Genomic DNA, 21,637 nt, shown 5'->3' with positions numbered 1-21,637 from the left:
AATTACATTCTGTTCAATCAAGAAAATGAAAAAATCAGTGCCAATAATTTTAATTCCAACAATATTTTTTGTGTTTTTTGTTAAATACGACTGTGAGGAATTTTAGCACATAATACAATATTTTGGACATGGTTGCAAGTTAATGAGACGTCATTAGCATTAAAATCTCTCAGTATGCATTGCAGTAAAACATACATCATAATTCGGGCTGGTATTGCACTCTTGGCTTCGGGATCTGTGGACATTTGTAACATGTCTCGAATAAACATCTACATAAACAAGACATTAACTAATATTTACAACAAAATACTGATTTCAATATAAGCATCATCATCATCATCAGTTCATGTGGGATAAAAACAGACCTTATATGAATAATTATTTTTCATACAAAGGTCAGGCTACTGCGTATAAAAAGACATGAGATGTATCACACAAGGTTAAAGAGTTTAATTATAAAATGAGATGCTTATTAGATGCGTGCTCATAGATGGATGTGTGCTGTAATCTTACAAAACAAAGCTCAGTTATTATTTAACATTACTTATCAGTTCCTGACATTTTAGATCTTGAGATTGTTTGTGTGTGTCTGTCTACATCTTAGTGTTGCAAAATGTAAAAGTGCTAAAAGAATTTGCACTCATTGTGGCTCGTTGTGCACACTGGCAGCAGGAAGTCCTGCACTGAAGAAAGTGATTCATGTGAGGCAAGATAACATGAAGAATTTAAAGGGATAGTGTGGTTGTACGAGGTACTGATCCATAGTTAGTGCATTACTAACAGTAGACAGCGGTCAGCACACCCCTAGTTTGGAGGAGCAGGCAGGAGTCCCGGCACAGACACTAAACAAAGCACTGCTAAGCAGCAGAAAAACGTATTTCAGGCCCCCTAAAAAAGAGCCCACTTAAAAAAAAAATCAATATCAGTTTGAGTGTATGGTATATCTACAATATTTTAACACTTCACATTGTCATCAGTCAACCCTTTCAACAAAGAAATGAATAATTTCTCTGTAAATAATTAAAATAGTTTTTCTAACTATTGATAAGTACCTTATACAGCCCCACTTCCAAATGATCCCTTTAAATCTCTTATTGTACAAATCCTTGCAATTATATCGCAAATGATTCAGATGAACCTGAGCCTTTTCGAGTCTTAATGTTGTTATTTCTAAGAGAAAAAAGAGAAAAGAGAGAAAAAGGAAAATAATATTATTATATTCTACAAAGCTGCATCTTAAATCCAGTATAGTAATTCTAAAATTATTTAACTTTTGCCCTTTTATCAATATTAAACTTCATAATAACAAAGTTGGTCAACTTCAGTAACTCTTGGCTGATGAGTTTAAAACTTCACACCTCTCTGCAAACATACAGCGTTATCGATTAAGGTGTATAGTATTGGTTGACGTGTAGCAATGTGGGAAGTTTCAGGAAGTGGTTAAAAACATTTAACTGGAACTGTGATATGAGGGAAACATCACAGGCCCCCCAGCGAACAGTCTTCGTTGTCATCTATCAGGTCTTTTATTATCGTCATCCAAGAGTAGAAAAAGTAGAAACACGGGAACAGGAATCTCATGTCCGGGCCATTTTGTGAATCCCTGGTGAGTTGTGATAGTTCTGGAGGAGAAGTTGAGAGCACAAAGAAAAAATTAGATGACTTAAACATAAATTTTGTAACTCTGAGCATTTGGTGGTGGCACAACACTTTATTAAGACATTTTGTGTCCTTAATTTGGCAATTACATATTTTACATCCAGGTCTACTGATTAAGGTTTTGTTTTTTTCTAGTTTCTGGTTCTGAGTTATTATTTTGTTGTGAAAAACCCACCTGTGTGATCACCCTGATTAGTTTCATCTGTCCCTTGTTATCCCTCCCCCTCTCCTGTGTTCAGTTTGTGCGTTTCCCTTCCTCTGTGTCAGATAGTTTCTGTACCTCTGTGTCATAGACTACGTTCACGCTGCAAGCCCAAGTGGCCTGAATCAGATTTTTTTCCAGATCCGATATTTTCCAAGTGGCTGTTCACATTATTTTAAAAATGTGACCTATAACAGACTGCAGTGTGAACAGTTTAAGGCCCTGATGTGACCCGCATGCGCAGTAGAAGCACATGACCTCTTACGCAGCACGGTGGTTACGGAAGTGAAAATACAAAGAAGTCAAACGTGGAGTTGACAGATGCGAGTGTTTTCAGTTTTATTTATAAGTTATTATGCAGTGGAGGCAGACAAATGTGTCAGCAGATGACACAGATGAGGTCACATTTCAAAAAATCTGATCTGTATTCTGAACCACATATGAAAGTGGCCCAAATCTGATTAGAAAAGATCAGATCTGGGTCACATGAGGGGGAAAAAATTTGATTCAGGCCACTTGGGCTTGCAGTGGGAACATAGTGTCCCTACTGTTTCTCTTGAGTGCATATCTTGTGATAAACTGACCTTGCTTCTTGTGCTTTTGACTCTGCTCTCAGCCTTGTATTAAGTACATAAGAAACACAGAAATGCAGTCAAATAAAGTGCACGGTCTCTCACCCTCATGGCCGTAGATATCCAGGGCAGAAATCGGGACACTCTGGTGTAGACGCCAGGTTTCTTGGCCATAGCACAGCCTGTTCCCCAGCTCACCACCCCCAGCAGACGATACCGACCGGTCTTAGACAGGCAGTCCTCTGCCACAAAAGGGCCGCCGCTGTCTCCCTGAAAGGACGATTATATGCAATAACATATCAAACAACCCGCTATTTATACTGGGCACACATAGGTATTCAAATTAAAGGCAGAATATAGTTCCCTAAGTACACCCATAAACACACAAACATTTATGCACCAGAATACATAAACACAGACACGCCCTGACCTGACAGGCATCAGTGCCTCCTTTCTCATAACCAGCACAGAACATACTGGTGGTGATCTGGTTGTCATAGTAATCAGGAGCGTTACAGACAGCGTCGCTGATGATCGGGACGTTCGCTTCCTGGAGAACATCTGCTAGATCGCCTACAAGTGAGAAATACCAAAACATTATTAAAAACAATAATACTGTGGAGGGGTTTTATCTAAAAAAGAAGCATTAACAGCATGTATCAATTGCAAGCTGTCAATTTAAATACGGAATCTGACTCTATTACTCTTTTTCTTCCTATCTATTTATTTAGGTGCTGTTTGTTATAATGGCACATTGAGTGTGTTGATAACATTATAATACAAAAGGCAACTACTGGGAAGCAAAAAGAGGAATGCAAATCTGCAGTGTATTACAGTTCAGCTGTGATAAAATGTGGACTCACCTTGGTAGCCTACGTTTCCCCAGCCTGTTACTGTTCCCATCTGTCCGTCTATCAGTCTTTGACCGTATGCTGGCAGGCAAATAGGCTGGATGTACTCTACACACAAACATAATTAATTAATTATTATTGTATTAATTCATTATTATTGTATTTAATCTAACACAATCCTTTCTCTGTTTTATTGTCACTCCAGAGGACTTCATGCTGTGGTTGTAGGTATCAATTCCAACCACTAGATGTCAGACATGATCTACTGAAGCAGCGTTTCTAGGGTTTCTTCTCTCACATAACAGGACATGATATTAATCAGTATCAATAGGCATTTTTTACAGCAGACATTTTTGGCTTGTCCTAGTAGGAAAAGCACAGGTCTTGTTAATAACATTAACGATGGCTCTGTCCCAGAAACTGTGACAGTGAACCAGCATGCACAAGGACAGCACTCTGACACTAAAGCAGCTAAATGGAATTCAGCCATTATTCATTTGATTATCTATAACTGTGATTTTCCTAAAAAATATATAAAATATAAGTCTCACTACCTGGTGTGAATTTTCTCTTTTCCTAGTCTTGTTACGTGCCTAAAAAAAAGAGAGCATCGGATACCAGAGACTAGTGGCTACATGCTGTTCAGTGCTGATACAATTATGTTGAATAGAAGAACTTTTGTCCTGCTGACTCAAATCTGGGAAACAGGACACCTAATGCAGCCAAATCACCATCATGTCTTACTCTGTTCATCTCTCGCTCCATGTCTTTGCCATCCTCCTCATCTCTAATCATTGTCATCATGCAATCACATAATCAGGTACGTTTAGATGAATGTGTGTTTTATTTGGTGGATATATGTGTGTGTGTGTGTGTGTGTGTGTACTACCATTGAAAGTGAGGGGTTGGGTGAGAGCCAGAACAGCAATGTCCCTGCTGTTGTCATCAATGTTAGCGTCTACAAAGGGCAGGTAGCTGCTGTGGTAAACGATGGTCTTAACCTCCGCCAAGTTGTGGTTGACTGGTTTATTATAGATGGAGCCCAGCAGCACACGCCATCGATTAACGGAGCGATAGCGCCTGGCATGGAAAGAGTGTGTTGATGCTTTATCCACTCTAAGCTTTTTTCAGTTTTTGTTTCTCAATCAAATAGTGCAATATAATTTTAACATTACATGAAATCTATGGTACAAAAATGACAAAATTAAGTAAAAATGCCAGCATGCAATTTGGTCAAACCTGTGATTTTCCCTCTTATGAAATCTAAAAAATTATTTGTCCGGTTGGTGCTTAAAAATTAAATCAGATTTCTGTATAAATTCAGGCTTGGTTACTTACTCACGGAAGCAGTGAGCTGCTGAAACAATCCAGCGGTTTGAGATGATGGATCCTCCACACTGATGAAGTCCATCGTACTGCAAACTGACCTGCCAAGGCCAACTGCCCTGCCTGGCATCCACGCCACTAACTATACGATCTGCTGCAAAGCTACGCCTGCCGCAGTCTGCAGAGGAGAGAGAAAAACGAACTGTAGGTGGAAGAATTACACAGGAAAAACAGAGCAAAGACAGAGTATACAAGAAAGAGATTCAGAGGAATCCCTAGGTGAACTAGGGATGCTAATTGAAAAAAAAGTTTCTAAGCTGATAGCCAACCCTCATTAACCATTAATCAATCAACAAGATTAAAATGTACTATTTAAAATATACAATTTAGAATGAACAAATGTCTATGACCCATTAAAAGTGACCAATTCAACAACAATTACTTTTACATGTGCAAAACACGTATTGTGGCTGTATCTAAAGCAGAGTTCATCACTCGTGATTTAACCGTGACTTCCATTTTCACACTGTGGCGACCCCTGCTCTCCTCTTTCTGTTTCACGATCTCTAGCCTACTAATCACCTCACGTGCTACTGCACACTCCTGCAGAAGGTGCACACTATTCAGGGTGAAATCTTCATCTATTACTGCGGAGAAATTATCTGCTTTTCTACGCTGGTGCTTGGTCAGGGTCACAGATCCCAGACTGTCCCCTCTGTCCTTATGTGTTAATTGAATTGAATTTTAATCTACTGCTTTATACTATTTTGTATACTTGGTATATGCACTGTATAAGCAACAGTAATGGAGTTTTAACTGTTTAAGTGATTGTGTTAAATTGGTCAAAACTCTTACTGTCGATTAAATGGTAAATTACTATTATTCCTAAAGTGAACATGGGATAAGCAGAAAGAGGGAGAGAAGTAATGACAGACTTGCCATAAAGAGCTAAAAGTAAGAGGCAGAATTACCAAGGTGTAGTGGAGAATGACAAGTCTAGTATATGGAAAAAAATGAGATGCAGGTGTAAGGTGTCTGAGTATAAAGTGTGCCAGTGTGTCAGACAGAATGAGAGCAGATCTGAGCTCACATCTTACCTTGGCACAACAGTGTGAGAACCTCCCTGCTCTCACAGTCGCTGAAACAAAGACAGACAGAGTTAGAAATAGCCTAACAGAGAAAAAGAAAACATCTAAACTAAGTTACCGTTCAGCTTTCTCTGCGTCAACTGAGTAAACAAGTGAGAGAAAAGGCAGGAGGAGCAACAGAGAAGACAGTGTAGTGTAGTGGAGGGTTAGGCTGCTGTGAGACAGGTGCAGGATCAAACAGATAGGTGTTTGTTACCATGGGAATAATAAGTCTTTGATTTTCTTGCCGTAGCTGAGTTCTTCCTGTCTGACACAGAAGAACTCCCCACCGTCTCCGCTGGCCTCTGGCACGGACGTGACTGAGTAATTCACCACACTGAAACAAGCACACACACTTTAGTCCTGTATCACACTATGCTGCATAAAAAACACTGAGATGATAACTGTAAAAACATCTCACCTGACAAAGCCCACTTCTTCACAGCTGATGCTAGCTAGCAGCTCATTGGCTGAGGAGGAACACACCTGACGCCACCTCCTCTGGGCGGAGTCAAAGACTCTGAGGCGTTGGTCAGCAGAGTTTACCTGGACTGCAGAGGAACAATATGGGAATACATTTAAAACAAGTTGGTTACAGTAGCACAGACTTCTGCTTAACTGTAACATGTATCTCTTTTTTCTTTTTTCACTGCGATTGTGATGCTCATTTGTGTCGTTTTTAAGAGTTCAGAGATAGTTTGTGCAACATGTAACCTTGAAAAGACCACAAATGTTTTTCTTGCTTCTAAGTCCAATAAATCTCTGAGTTGAGCCTGCTCCTTTAAATGTTTTAAACGTGTTATTTTATTAAAATGCATATACTGTAGAAATAGATAATCATCAGATACATTTATTTGATGATGAGACACCTCAATAACCTCAGGTTACTGATATGTTTTATTTATGCTAACAAACAAAATGGCTCTTTGATGGTGGTAAAAATATGTTATTCAAGTTCAAGGAGCATTTTTGTTAATAGAACAATTAAAACATTTATTGTTTATTATACTTAGAATCTGGTATAAGACTATTTGTCAGACTCTGAGACCATCAACCTGTCCCCTCTTACTTACCGTCATAAAGTCCTGTGTCTTCCTCCATTATACAAAACGTTACTACAGAAGGGTAATAAAAACATCAGGCATATGTTATGTCAGTGTAATCTTTTCAATCCAGGGGTAGTGAGAATTTAAGATTAAGAATTACAGTCATCATATGCTTGTGTTCGTCTATGTGTGAAAGCATGTGGTCTGACCTACGGCCCAGACGGCTGCTCCAATGGCTCCCAAGATCATCAGCATCAAACACACCCCAATCACACGGCAGGGGGTCAACACACAGGTCAGAGAGATTGCCCTGCTCCCTGCAGACACACACACACACACACACACACACACACATATACATAAGCACATACATGTCAGTACACAAAGCACTCAAGCCTTTAACATTAAATAACATACCAAAAAACACAGGTGGCTGAAGAGAAGACAACAGCAAAAGTTCAGAGTGCTAGTATCTGATTTGGGCTCTTTTTTGGACTCTTAAGCTACTCTACAACAAACATCAGCTACATGACCGGTTTCAGCTCACAGTCCCAATGTGAGGGAGCATACAGCACATTTGCTGGCACGGACTTAAAAGTACAAATGACTCTGATTAGATCAATAGTCTAAAGTCTAGCATTTCTCCACAAAGCAAGAACAACCTCTAAAAAAGAATACAGTGCCATGTCTGTGGCGTGTACACGTGCAGTACATGTGTGAATATGCCTGTTATCCTCTGCTCGGCTGTGCTCTGAACTTGACCCACAGCAATACTCACTTTCCCTTGCAAACATATCAAAACACAGGTGCAATTATTAACATTTATAAGTCCTTTCAGATGGTACAGAGCAACAATTAATTTTAATTGTTCCACCTGTCCATCATCATCATCGTCATCATCATCAAAGTTAGAGCAATAGTGCAGACAAAAGCAGGAGGCTAGGGTTCCATTTATTGATATAGACACAATAAATCAGATCACTAGGCTGTAACTCTTTTGGACTACAGACAGTTACATCATATTATCTGTTGATTTTATTTCTTTTCATCTAAACTAACTAAAAAAAAAGCCCAAAATCTAGCTGATTTTACTGATGAATATTTTACTTTAAAAGCACAAAGGTTTTACTTATTACATTAACGATGGTTATGCCATATTCTAGGGCTGCAACTTTCCATGCAAATTTTCTTTAGCAATTAATTTGTTGCTTGGTCTATAAAATGTCAGAAAATGTCGAAAAGTTATATTCATGTATCTCTGTAAGTTGTGACAGTGTGACAGTGAGCCAGCATGAGCAATACCAGGACCCTAAAACCATAGTATTCATTCACTATCTCATTATCTAATGCTTTTCTTTAAGGGTTGCCGGTGGGGCGGTGGTTGGTTGGCGCGAGGCCGATGTCAGCCTCTTTTACCAAAAAGCGAGGCACACCCTGGGCCGACACATAGAGACCAACAAACATTCATGCTTGCATCCACAAGCAAATTAGAGTCTCCAATTAACCTGCATGTCTTTATACTGTTGGAGGAGTTACTGATGGCTGAATTTCATTCAGTCGAAGCCGAGGCAGCTTAATGAAAGTCAGCCGTCATTAACTGTATAACTTACACCGCATAGAGCTTTTAAAAGGTATATTTTTCCCACTGTATAAATGGTAGATATTCATAGTTACAGGCATTTTTCACAGCATACCTTTGACTTGTCAAAGCAGGAAAAACAGGTGTTACTTATATCATTAAAGCTGGCCTGCTACTTTTAAGCCATGACAATGAACATGCATGCACAATGGTTGAGCCCTGCATCTGCAGACTTTATTAATTACATCGGTGTGTTTCCAGCTGTGACATGTCAAAATGTGTGCTGTAAAAAAGACCTGCTGCAGTGATGAATTGAACCTGGGACATGTGGGACTGTTTTGGTGGGAATGTGTTATAGAAATGACTTTTAAAGTAGATTCAAGCTGTGACCCTGAGTCAAGTAAGTGAAGCCTGCATCTGCAGTGATTTGTTACAAAAAGCTGGGATATTATTTTGTGGATTTTCTGTTCCTTACATGGCAAGACAGTCTGAGCTGTAATGATAATACTTTCCAGGAAACAACTGAAGATACCAAAAGTATATGAGTGTCTCCTATCGAATCAGAGAAAACATCCTACATTCCTCGTTTCCTTCCTGCCACTGTATCCCTCCAACATTTTCCCTACGCTCTCACATTTCACATCTTTCACATTTTCTGTGAAAAAAATAAGAAAATGTGTAATATCTTTTAATTGAATTGTGACATTAGGCCAACCAGAAATAAATGTTTATAGGGAAGTATTTCTGTGCTGCTGGCATTTTTTCTTTTTCATTTAGACATGCTAGGCATCTGGGTGCAGAGCCAGAAGGATTCTGCACAGTTACCAACTCAAAGTCGTAGTTACGTAGCTTATATGTCGACTCCTGAGTCTTGTGTCTTAATCTGTGGCAAGTAAACACATGGAATTACAAGGAAGCAGTGTTGGACAGAACTACTCACGCTATTTGGTCCCACAGTTGCCGAATTTCTACGTTATCAAGAAAGGTGATATCGGTGTAGGCCTGCTAATCCAGTGGCCTTCACCTCCTTCTCAGCTATCTTCCTCACATCTGCACCCCCTCTTGTCAGCCTCTCCCTGACCAACTCTACCTGCACCTCTCCGTACCTCCCTCTGTACTGATCTCTCCCCTTCCTGTCTTCCCCTCTGTGTGCCTAAAGTCTGCCCACTCCCTTCTTTCATCTTCCCCTTCATATGTCCAGTCAGCACGATAATAGTATTATTGTTCCTTAGGATGTAAAATTGTGATTAACTATGATGACCCAAGGGCCAGAGACAGTAAGACAAAGCAATTTCAGGCAGAAAACTGTAAAAATTAGAAACAAAAATCAGTGAACATAATGACTGTCTGACCAATGTCACTGGACTTTTTTCCCCACACACCTCAACACCAGCAAGAACACACCAACACTGGTGCTGCCCACCCCCCTTGTTCCCAAACTCCTTTCTTTCCTGCTCTCTTCCCCCAACGCAGAGCTCTTCCACATCACATTGCAGGGCAGAACAAGCACTCTATTGTGTCCACTTCTACCTGAGACCACCTTCTCCTGCGTGTGTTATGAGTCAAGGCTCCTCTGAAATCACTGTGGTATTAATGTGTCGGCGAATGCACTGCAAAAGAAGAAGTTGGTAGATAGTTCTGAGTGCAGTGCACGTTGTATATCTTTTATTTTAGTACTGCAAATACTGCAGAGCATTTGACAGTATGTTCAAAGAGAGTGTCCAACAGAGTTCTCCACAACAAGACAGAGTTGTAAAATTGGATTAAGTTTATGGCATGGTTAAATTTGAAAACAGAAATACTTTGACTTATCAAAGAGAACAGACAGGCGCCTTCTATTTAAGCGCTGACCCACATTGGGTGTTTGTATTCTAAATGTGAGGAATGTTATATTCTGGATTACAGAAGATGTTAACTGTGTGTTGTAAGGTGTCCTTGAGTGCCTTGAAAGGCGCCTATAAATAAAATGTATTATTATGTTAGTAACATTAACATTAACTGGGTTGCATAAGATACTTGTGATACAAGATACAACTAACTGTGTATGAAATTCATGTATGATTTCCAACAAGATTCTTATAAGTTTGGTTAAAGCCTATTTGACAGCTTGATCCAAACTTCTACAAACAAAAGGTTGTCTCAGCGTGTGTCACAATACTCTTCAATATATCTCTATTTTCTCACAGTTTGTAAGCAATATGCATAAGCGTAATCTGAGCTCAACAACAAGAAGCATTTTCAGGAGCTAAAAGTGATGCAAACCATCACTGCTGTTTAAGGCAGAGTACCGAACTTCAATACTTTTATGGTAGCAGTTGAACTGCTTCAGCATTTAAAAATACCTTGTTACTCGGTACCAAAATTTGATACTTAAGGAGTAAATCTCATAAGTGTCATAAGCTAAAGATTTGTACCATAATGAGTAATGTAATTTAATTTTTGTTAAAATGCACATTATGTTATATATTATATTATACATTGGATTTATTCAAGATTGGATTTGAAAAATGCATCATTCAGGAACCTGTACTGAATTCAAGGTATCAAGGTACATTTCTGAACAATGCCCAGCCCTACTGCACACCAGGAATATTCCACAGTGCAGTTTACATGTAGGGCTTCCCCACAGTGTGACTGGATGGTTTGTTGCCACTGTGATAAATAAGGCTGGCACGAGAGGTAAGAATGAGTCATCTCTTAGTGTTTGTGACCCATCCACACAGAAATGCTGTACGCACATACATTTTATTTTGGGCTATTTCTATCTTCATCCATGAGTCACATGACCACACAGAAGCAGCAGGATGTGTCATTACTCATTCTCTGGGACGTTGGGAGGGATACCCTCAACTCTGCACACACTACGCCTTCCCACTGTAGCACCTCATTTCTGGGTGAAAAGAAGCAGCTGTGTACCAGATGGGGGCTGTCTGCGTCCTCCCCAAACCAAAACTGAGAGAAAAACACCAAGACAACACATTCAGTATTAAAAAAAACATTCTTTTGTGTTGTCCACATCAACCAAACCTGCTTTGTCTTAAAGACCTTTTTAGACAAACGAATATGCACAAATCTAAAACAACTCCCAAAAATGTTTTCTCAAAGTACTTTAACTAAACTTTTCCAATGGCTTATAAACAGAGACTGGTCTTTAAGAAATCATGGCTACACAATGGATGTCTGTTTCTCTGTGTTCGTCAAATAGGGTTATTTGACAAAACAATCCTGACTCAAGGCCTGGCTACTAGTTTTTTCCAAAGTGTCAAACCGTATCACAGAGTCTTCATCAGTTCATAGTTTGCTGTGTTGTCATGAAGATGGATTTGACATGGAATCTCAGAGTTTAATCAATACCGCTTTTATGACTTCTCATCTGTTTTGGCTTAAAGTTAGGCATGAAAGAAAACTGTCCCAACTAAAGGTCCATGTATTGGTTCACTAGCTGACTGCATAGTCAGCATCTGCTGTATTATCCTTCGTTCTCTCTGGACACTGACTTTTGGACTTTGTGAAGCAGTTTCCTAAACTACTGTCATAATAGGAAGATCAGGTTTTTATGTGTCTAGTCCATCAAAAACAGAGCTGAGCTTAATTCAACATACATCCACTCCAACATAAATAGGAAAGGATTTTTAAAATGAATGCTGAAGAATATCCCTTTCCTCAGTAGGCTGAAGCAAGCCTACTGTAGGTGTGGTGAGAGTGCAGAAAGATAACAGAGCAGGATAGCTCTCACACACACACACACAGCAGAAGCCATGACTCGCACTTGTGACTTGGTTGTCATGGCAGGAAAGTAAAAATAAACACAATCATACTGTGCAATAAATTAGGCTGATCAGAAATGTACTCATGTGTGAACATGCATATTTGTGTTTCTACTTGTTCACACGTCTACTGTGTTTAAGCATGTCAAGTTTCTGAAAATAGATGCTGTTCCACCTCATGTCACAGCCAAACACACAAAATAAGCCACACCATATGTGCCACTCCTGTGCCGCTAGACTGTGTTTCTCTCATAATTACACACAGCAAAGACACAGCCTGATTCATTGCATTTGGGTGGACTCCCTTCAGCCAGGCAGCAGAGACTACAAATGTGTAGCTGACCGCGTTTAGACACAGAAAGTAACTTACAAGCCAGCAAGGACACAGTGACCAAGAAGACCTGTTGATAAGAACACCAGAAGGTGTGGAGATAATGTCAGTTTTCACGGGAGACGACAGGCTTCCCTTCATCCCTGCAATGTGAGGTAGGTCCAGGACAGTTGTGAGTTAAATGTCTCTACAAATTTTATGAGATTTGAAGTATTGTAAAAACTAATTCAACAGGTAGAAACGGGCTTTCAAGACTGCACAGGAAAACCTAAGTGGTCAGCATAAATTTATACATATCACAAACGCAGTGTCTCACAGTTGACTCAAACAGGAGTGCTTTCAAGCTGTAAAACACAGCAAGTAATCTTATCTTCACCTCCATAACAGGATCATATAATTAGCAGTGAAACCATTAGGTCAACATGCTGATGCCAAGTCACAGGAGGACAGATGTGGATTCTCTGGTTTCCTCCAAAATGTGGGCATCTCTGATGCTGATGGGAGTATGTTTGAGCTCCATACTGACATGGCATGAGTACAGTTAGTTGTTTCTTTATGACCCCCGGCAGAATAAGAGAGTTTGATGTTATTGCTGTTAATATAATGTGTTGCCATTAATTGTAATTTGGTGTAAAGGACGGTAGTTATTTCTGGCCACACTTAATACACAGATATCACATTTTCATTTGGTTATGATGAAAAATATTAGAAACAATCTTAGGATTTGTTTTCCGAGCAAAAAGAGAAACCTCAAAAATAAATCCAGTGAACATAAGAGAGACAGCGAGTCAGCTTTGAGCAAACCAGTTAATGGTTAACTGTCAAGTGGACTGATGTCCGGTCCCAAATACAGAAAACAGGCAGTACGAGCTGCAGCATGACCAGCGCACCATGTACGTGTGCGTGTGTGTGTGCATGTGTGTTGGAGTAACAGGGTGGGAGGGGTGGTGAGAGTGAATGACAGTGAATGTAATAGGTAAACTCACCCATCTTCCCCTCTGTATGCAGTAGCAAGCAAAGGGCAACAAGAGACAATGATCTGTTTCCTTCTTTCCTCTCTTCCTTGCTTTCCTCCTTCCTTCTCTCCTTGACTCCTCAGGGCAGGGCAGGTGGTCTAAGCCCTTGGCAGTCACGTTTTCCTGGTAAAATGATGTGGATGGTTTTATTGCTACAATTAACATAGAAGAGATAACCAGATAGATAGAGATATATGAGATTAGGTTTAAAATGTATATTATAGAAAATGAGAGGACTAAGTTGACTCCTACAGTCAATTCACTCATGCTTGCACACACACACGCACACACACACACACGCACACACATTTAATTTAGGTTTATATCCACCCAGTAGAGGGCCCACCCCTCTAAATAGCAGACAGCCAGGTCTACCAACAAGTTCTCATTGTGTAACTAATTATTTCTAAGATGGAAACATATCAATGAAAATAAAAGCAAATGACAAGCCCATATGAGGTACAATGATATTTGTATCTTAATATTTCATGTGACAAAGCTTCTTATGTCACTACATACAAAAGACTTTTGTCTTTATTAACTTTATTAGCCGTCAGCAAACTTTAGACCAGTAATTCACTGCCCTGCAAACAGGAGGGCATGAAGTCATATGAGACCACCAAGAGCACAAAGGCATTCTTACAAGGAGATCTAGTGTATCTTCAGCTCATAGACAGTTATTCTAGATAGAAGATATACTAGATACAATACAACCTACTTCTATACTATATAGAACACTTTAAGGACGATAACATCTAAAAAGCCTGTAAAATTGAATGATAGTTGGAAAACTTAAGTAGCCTATTGTCAACCCCTTTGGGCTAATTTAGCCTGCAGAAGTCCAGGGACAGAAAACAGAACAAAGGGCTGATTTTGAATTAATTCAAATAACACAGATGGTCTACTTCAATTTACTGGAAAATGTCTTGAAAACGTTTCCAAAAGATATTTACTACTACCTTAAGAAATACAATCTACTGCAAAGCTATAACTATTCAAAGATTCCAAAACTAGAGCATTAGCTGATAATCTTTATTATTATTATTATTATTATTTGTTAGTATAAACCTTAACTTTGTGGCCTTCCAGAAGTGACTCACCTGTCTTCTCTTGCAGCAGGTGGAGCCTGAACTTCTTCTTTAGTGGCAAATATTATCTTATTGTTTTAGTCCAATTTGAGGAGAAAAATAGAAAAAACATAAAAACCTCTGCCTAAAAAGCAGGCAGACAGCACCGTTTAAACACCACCGAAGATAAATCCCAGTTTTCAGTAAATCCCTTTTTTGCTCTCTTCACAGGTTACTGACCTCAGAGAAAGAAAAGGAAGAAAAAAAAAAAAAAAAACAGGTAGCAAATTTTTCAGCGACCGTTTCTATCAACCAAAGCCGCCGGCGCCCGCTTCTAATAGAAAGGAGAGAAACATTTGGAAGAGTGGACAAGTTGAGATAAAGTTAGTGAAAGTTTATCCGTGGTTAGTCGGTGTGTGTGTGTGTGTGTGTGTGTGTGTGTGCGCTCGTCCTGTGAGCGGTCAGCTGCGCACGCTAGAGGGGCACGAGTGACGTCAGCTCACGTCTCTGAGTGGACTGACGGGGAACGAGCGCTCTCAGAGGCTGTGTGGCCCTGTGTACCTGCCCCAGGTGAGCACACTGGCCTGAGAGACTGGGTAGTCACAATGATACACAGCACAACACTGATCTAAGGAAGTCAGCCATTGCTTTGATGTAGTGTGATGCAGAAAATACACACAGTTTCCTCCAACCTCCACTTATATACACACACACACACACACACACTGACTGAGTTCCCTTTGCTGTCACGAAAGCTGAGAAATCACCCCAGTTCCCTATAGGCAGAGAAAATAAAAGGGAAGTCACGCTATCTGACCTATAAATGTTGTTGTTCTGGAGAAAGAGAAGCAGGCGTCTCTGACTGAGGAGGGCAGAGTGGTGCACAAGGATCACAGAGTCTCAGAGAGAGAGAGGTGACGAGGAGAGAGAAGGTGAAGACAAGGGAGGAGAGTAGTAGAAGAGGAAGTGGAAGAGGAGGGAGATGAAGAAGAAGATGGTTGGGCGAGCTGCACAGAGCTGCTGGCTGCTGCTCACACTCTCTCTCAAAGGTGAGACCGGCAGCACTAAAGTGACCCAACAGTTCACTAACCTCTAGTATCTATCTTCTAAGAGAGAAATTGCAGAATTGAAACAAAAAATGATGTGTGGTAATGACTGGTCGGAGGTTCGTTTCAGTGTCAGATGTTAAACATCTTTATTAAATGACATGTTATGTTGCCATTGCTACAAATCATTTCATGCGGGCTGTGAATCCAGATTTAGATGCATAATGTATATATCCACTATAGGCAGTAAAACATTTTGATATGCCTCCCAGTGAAAAAGGGTCTAGATAAGTACAATCTCTCTAAACAGACACATCTCTTATGTGTTTTAAGTATTAGAAAATGAGCTGTGACACCTTGGAAATACAATGAATATAATGTTGAGAATTGTAACAGTAGCTGTAATATGGGTGTACTCAGATGTGTTTCTCATAAATAACTAAATTAATTCTAAACTCTCGCAGTGAAACTTAAACAGTAGATCTAATTCTTTAGGAAAGTTCACTACTTAACTGTAAGTTGGAGGTTATAATGCAGTAACTTGCTATGTTTTAACACCTATCCTCTGTCCTTCAGGTATTCTTGCTGGTGATTGGTCAGTTCATCTCCCCTCCAGCCCTATCTGTGCTGTGATTGGCTCCTCTGTTGTTCTCCCGTGTTCCTATGACTACCCCCAAAGCTCAAATGAAACCAAGGAGGAGGGACGGCCCTCTGCTCCGGTAATTCAATAAAGAGGGCTTTGTTAGCAGTGGCAGAATATCCGGCAGTGTGTCTTTAACCAGAGGACTGAAATCTGTCATTAGGATGAATAGAAACGTGTAGCTATAGAGGTTTGATTTGAGTAACTGAAATAAACTATTTTAATCTATCTAACCATTTTTGGCATCTAGTGTCTGGTTAACGTAAGTGGGGCAACTGGTATTTTGCAGTACTTTATCCCTTGTTCAAAGCCCTTCATTTCGTTACTCTGTATTTTTTCTCGATTAGGGAGAAGTTCTGTCTGAGATGTGGTGTCTCGAAGACAGTCGCTGTATCACCCCAAGGTAATATTTAGGCCAGAAACTACCTCCAAATTCATACACTGCTCAATTTGAGATTTTAGGCTATTTTGCTTCCATAACATGTCATCTTTCAGACCAGTCTGTCTGTAGATTTCTTCTAAAACCACATCTTAAAGGGCCTTTTTCTCAAAAGATACGTTAAGCAAGAAATCTTCACTTCAGTATCTATATTCTGAGGGTTTTTACAAAGGCCTTTGTACATATATCATTCACACCTTGACTTATACAACATTTTATATAGCATGGCAAAAATTATCGTTTTATGGCTGTTGATATCTACAGTGTGATTGAAAAAAACATATCCAAAATTTGTGCTCTAATATGTCATCAAAAGAATAAAGATCATCATCATCATCACCCAGAGATGACATCTATCTATGTTAATATCTATCCATAATTTTATTGTATCCACCTGTAGTGTCTCTGTCTCTATGATACACAGAAATTATTAAGGCCGACTGTTTGTGTGTCTCAGATACATCTTCCACAGTGATGGTGTCTTCCCAGATCCTTCCTACCAGGGCAGGGTGGAGTATCTGGGACAACCAGGAACAAAAAACTGTTCCCTGAGGATTTCTGATCTGAGAGTGTCGGACAGCGGGGCGTACGTGTTTTATGTCATCACCAGCCACCCCACAGAGAAGATGCCAGCGCAGAGCGGGATACAGCTGCTGGTGGCAGGTGGGAATTTTTCATTTACAACTACCTAAAAGCGTTATCAGCACAGTCTTCAATCAATAATTCAGAAATTGTGGAGTTGAAAAGTAGGAAAATATGAACGTAAAGCTAAATTTACAAATGCTGCAGCAGCTAACGTGATAAAACTAGAGTGAATTTTGGTGGAATAATCATTGATGGCTCAAATAATAGCAGTAGGTGCTACATCTCTGTAGTACATCTTACATCTCATCATCTTAAATAAAATAATAAAATATATCAATCCTGCTGATGTTCACAATAATCTGAAAGCCTTAAAGGAAAAGCTGACAGTTTCATGTCAGTTTGCACTGAAAAACCACAGCTGACAAACCACAGTCTTTTTATTTGTCCTTCCTTTTTTTGTCCTTATTTTGTAACAGTCTTCTTTTTGTGTGTCTCACTCGCTGCCTTATTGCCTGTAACTTCTGCCCAGTCACAGTAATAGCATTCAATCATAGTTATGTAATTGTAATAGCTCAAGAAACAAACACAAAATTAAGAATATTTGTACTTTGCTAACTTGCTAACACCACTCTAATAGCTGGATAACACATGCTTTTGTTTTAGCACGTCCTCTATGCAACACTCTGTGTGACACTTTGTGCTATTTAAATGAAGTGGAAATGAAACGATTGCAAATAGATTTTGACTAATTCAGTGACATTCATAGTAAAATCCCTCACACCCAACACGCCTAGGGACGAGCTGTAACTTGACTTTGCTGAACTTAAAATAAGAGGGATTTAGAGCAGTTTAAGGTATTAGCGCCTGGTTTTGTGAGAAGGATAGGGTGGTTGGTGTTGGGAGGTGACGGTGTTGTAATTATTGAGAAACATCAGCGTGAAGTTACACTATTGTTGGTTTCTTGTTTTCCTTTCTGTTGCCATCCTGTGTCATTCTTGGTGATTCACAAAAGCCCACGGTGATCTGTAGGATGAACAAAACAACTAAAAATACAATAGAATAGGAGCACATTTTTGTGTGAATGTTAAATGAATAGACAGTTCTGAAAATCAAATTAGGAGCCAGAATTTATTATGATATGGTTGATTAGTCCCCACATCAGAACTTAGCTCCATGTCCAAGGAGGGTCATAAAGGGCAGGTGATGCCTCGGACTGATCCACCGGACTGATCCAATGGCCTCATCGACTGCTGGACTCATTATTAGATTGATTATTAGATATTAGATTGTTTGTTCGCTTACACTTGTTTATTTCAGTGAACTTTGTAAAGCACTATGAGACACTCTGTTGTGATATTGGGCTATACAAATAAAATTGAATTGAATTGAATTGTTTTCTTTTTGTGAGAATAAGGGCTGAAGTATCCCATTCTTACAACTAATGGGAATATTTAATAATATTGTGTAATATAAACATTACGCCCAATGTGGGCCCCCTAAATTCAATCATTTTCAGCCAAGAATAAAACAGAATTTCTTGCTGGGCTGAGGAAAAAACAGCCTTATAGAGAATCTCAACACAACTACTGTAAACATGGAAAAATATCCCAAATAAAGAAAATAATCTTTAAAATGATCTGACAAGGTGTTAGACTTTTGACCTCAGCAATCTTAAAATCCTGGCCAAGTCTCTGAAGAGAGAGTGCTATACATTTTTTTTGTTTCAGCTCAGAAATCATTGAACTTCTGGAAACAATCCTGCAGAAATATCATGGAAAACACTGGATGTCAATATTTCCAGCCAGCTAGTTAATAAATGGTTTGCGTCCTGCGATAATGCACACAGGGATTGACCAAATAGTCAGATGAGTAATTCTGTCTACTCGAATATCTAAAGTAAGTACTCTAACCACATGTGTAATTTCTTTGTTTTCTCCAGCCTCCTCCAGCGCAGTCACAGCGTCAGTAAGTGCCTCCGGTGACATCACTGAGGGCGCGGCCTTACGTCTGGCGTGCTGCAGCCCTGCGGCCGGTCCACAGGCCCACTTCAGATGGTACAAGAGCTCAAGCACCAGCCCGAGACACACTGGACAGGTGTGGCACATCAGTGAGGTTTCATCTGATGACTCCGGCAGCTACTACTGTCAGATACAGACTGGAGATAAAGTGCAAAGCTCACAAATGCTGCCCATTGATGTAGAGTGTAAGTGAAGTTTAATTCTGATTTAGATTCATATTGAAATGTCATGGTAAATAATGTACTGCAAATGTACAGACAGTGCAGACGGTCAGACGGTAGGAAAAATATTCAGAAAGACGTGTTCATTTAGCCCGTGCCTAACAGTAACATAAGTTAAACAAGGTAGTGGCCATGAGAGCATTTCAACAGAGAATTTATTATACATTAGAAATTCTTCGTTAGATAAAGACACACCTCTCCACCCGACCTGATGACTGCGTTAAAATTAGGTTTGATAAGTGGGCGAAAAGCAGTCAACGCCCTTTGATCTCCTTCCTGTCTAGACCCTCCTCGAAACACAGACGTCTCAGTCTCTCCTGCTGCAGAGCTGCAGGATGGGCTTCCTGTGACTCTGACCTGCAGCAGTGATGCCAACCCTCCTGTCCACACATACACCTGGTACCAAGGTGAAGCGTGCGTCCCTACCGCAGACAAAAGCTTTCATCAAGCAAGACAAACCCCGTCTACACCAACAGGAAGAGGCCCGACACTCAGCAGGGCCAACATCACCACTGAGGAATATGGGGAGCACTGCTGCGTAGCACGCAACAGACATGGATCACAGACTTCCAGTGTAACACTCAGAGGTTCACAAGGTGGGTGAATGAGAAGGCTGTCGTTCAACCGTGTCCCTGCAAAAAATAGTCCCAGAGTAAAACATTTCTGAGTGTTTAAAGGTTGTAATGATTTCCATCCAAACTCTGGCTCTTGTTCCTTTTCTGTCCATTAAAGCAGCGCCCCTGTCTGAGTCTTCAGGAAGCAGGTTGCTGGTTATTGGAGTGACCATCGGTGTTCTGCTGGCAATTATAGCCATAGTGGCCTTTGTTATGTCAAGGTGAGATCTTTTCTTCTCTTACAGGTGATCAGTATCATTATATTTCTTTAGTTCCTTTTTTTATTTCTTTGATCTATCAGCATTTCAGCATCAAGAATCTTAAAAACGTACTGCAGTTGGATTGGTGGACTATACAGGTAAAATAATGTAATTCTAAATAAAGAGCAATAGGTGCTGCCTCAGTACTCTTGATAAGCATCACTAATAACAAAAGACTCATATTCATAATAAGTGTGGCTTGTAAACACATCATATTGAATCACAATACCTACAATAATAAGTAACACCACATCCACAGTATAGACAAAAATAACAGACATGATTTGAGTGTCAGTTATGTTTACAAATTTAGCAAAGTTATTGCATTTGGTGTGAAAGACTTTTTGTAAATGTTGGTTTGTTGGTCTTGGTTGCTGCAGCGGCTCTGTAGCAGCTTCCTCAGAGCAGTTTTGTGAAATCTTCGAAAAGGCGATGAACAGGATCAGAAGCTATTTGCCAGGCTTTTTGTGTCACTTTTTATATATGCATGTGCTCTTTCTTAATAATTTTCTAGTTTTCTTCTTCTTTGGTTTTTAATGGCAATTGACAAAGTAGCAAACAGGTGCATTACTGCCACCTATTGGACTAGTTTGTGGCTCCACAGGCAGGGAAAAAAGCATGAAAAAAACAAACTAGATTCCCTGATGTAATTTTTGTTTTCATTATGTTTTTCGTCATTTTGCACTGATATTAACACCCTTCTTTTTTCTTTCTTCATACCTATTGCAATTTCCTGCTCACAGTAGTGTGAATATTAGCCAAAGACCTTCAGTGTCTGGGTTGGTGTTTCATACAGTGTTACATGCATTAATCAATTATCTATTATATTTCAAGAAAAACAAGCTGTGATAAGACAACTTTAATAATTTAAATGCCAGTGTTTTTTGTGATATGTGTGTGTCCTTTCAGGAGAAAGAAGACATCCAGACATCGGTCGTATGTCCTCACAGAGACAACTGCTACAGCACCTTAACCCTTTAACGCCAAGTGTATCATATTTTTCATACATACACCTCTGCATCATCAGTGTGATGTTTGTTTGTATTTTATCTGTGTTTTATATGTTTTGTTTGTTTAAGCTAAACAAACTGTGAGTAATAAATTGCAGAAAAATGCTGGATGTAGCAAAAGTGATACAAATTAAAACTTCAAACTTCAATAAACACTCCAGTTTCAAAGAATTAGAATTTTCTGGCAATTATTTCATGGTTCAGGCATTAAAGGGTTAAGGACTGATACTGCACAAAACTAGTATAAACACCCTGCAACCA

At 39.6% G+C, this 21,637-nt stretch overlaps 2 protein-coding genes across 2 annotated transcripts; one reads left to right on the top strand and one right to left on the bottom strand.

Annotated features, from left to right (window-relative positions):
• Positions 1–1,484: 1,484 nt before the first annotated feature.
• hpn (hepsin) lies at positions 1,485–13,552 on the bottom strand. The gene is made up of 12 exons (XM_070835671.1): positions 13,447–13,552; positions 6,993–7,100; positions 6,811–6,852; positions 6,159–6,288; positions 5,955–6,074; positions 5,708–5,748; positions 4,623–4,788; positions 4,174–4,364; positions 3,297–3,392; positions 2,864–3,006; positions 2,539–2,703; positions 1,485–1,622 (listed from the first exon to the last, which is right to left on the bottom strand). The coding sequence occupies exons 1-12, from the start codon at positions 13,448–13,450 to the stop codon at positions 1,578–1,580; spliced, it is 1,251 nt and encodes a 416-aa protein (XP_070691772.1). The 5' UTR covers positions 13,451–13,552; the 3' UTR covers positions 1,485–1,577.
• LOC139205449 (opioid-binding protein/cell adhesion molecule-like) lies at positions 12,485–21,478 on the top strand. The gene is made up of 9 exons (XM_070835670.1): positions 12,485–12,615; positions 15,384–15,592; positions 16,166–16,308; positions 16,577–16,632; positions 17,126–17,331; positions 19,193–19,456; positions 19,777–20,088; positions 20,225–20,327; positions 21,276–21,478. The coding sequence occupies exons 2-9, from the start codon at positions 15,526–15,528 to the stop codon at positions 21,337–21,339; spliced, it is 1,215 nt and encodes a 404-aa protein (XP_070691771.1). The 5' UTR covers positions 12,485–12,615; positions 15,384–15,525; the 3' UTR covers positions 21,340–21,478.
• The last annotated feature ends 159 nt before the right edge of the window (positions 21,479–21,637 follow it).

This window comes from Pempheris klunzingeri, chromosome 8 (assembly GCF_042242105.1).
Source record: "Pempheris klunzingeri isolate RE-2024b chromosome 8, fPemKlu1.hap1, whole genome shotgun sequence".
In the NCBI taxonomy this organism is placed as follows: Eukaryota; Metazoa; Chordata; class Actinopteri; order Acropomatiformes; family Pempheridae; genus Pempheris; species Pempheris klunzingeri.
This window is presented reverse-complemented; position numbering and strand designations above follow the sequence as displayed.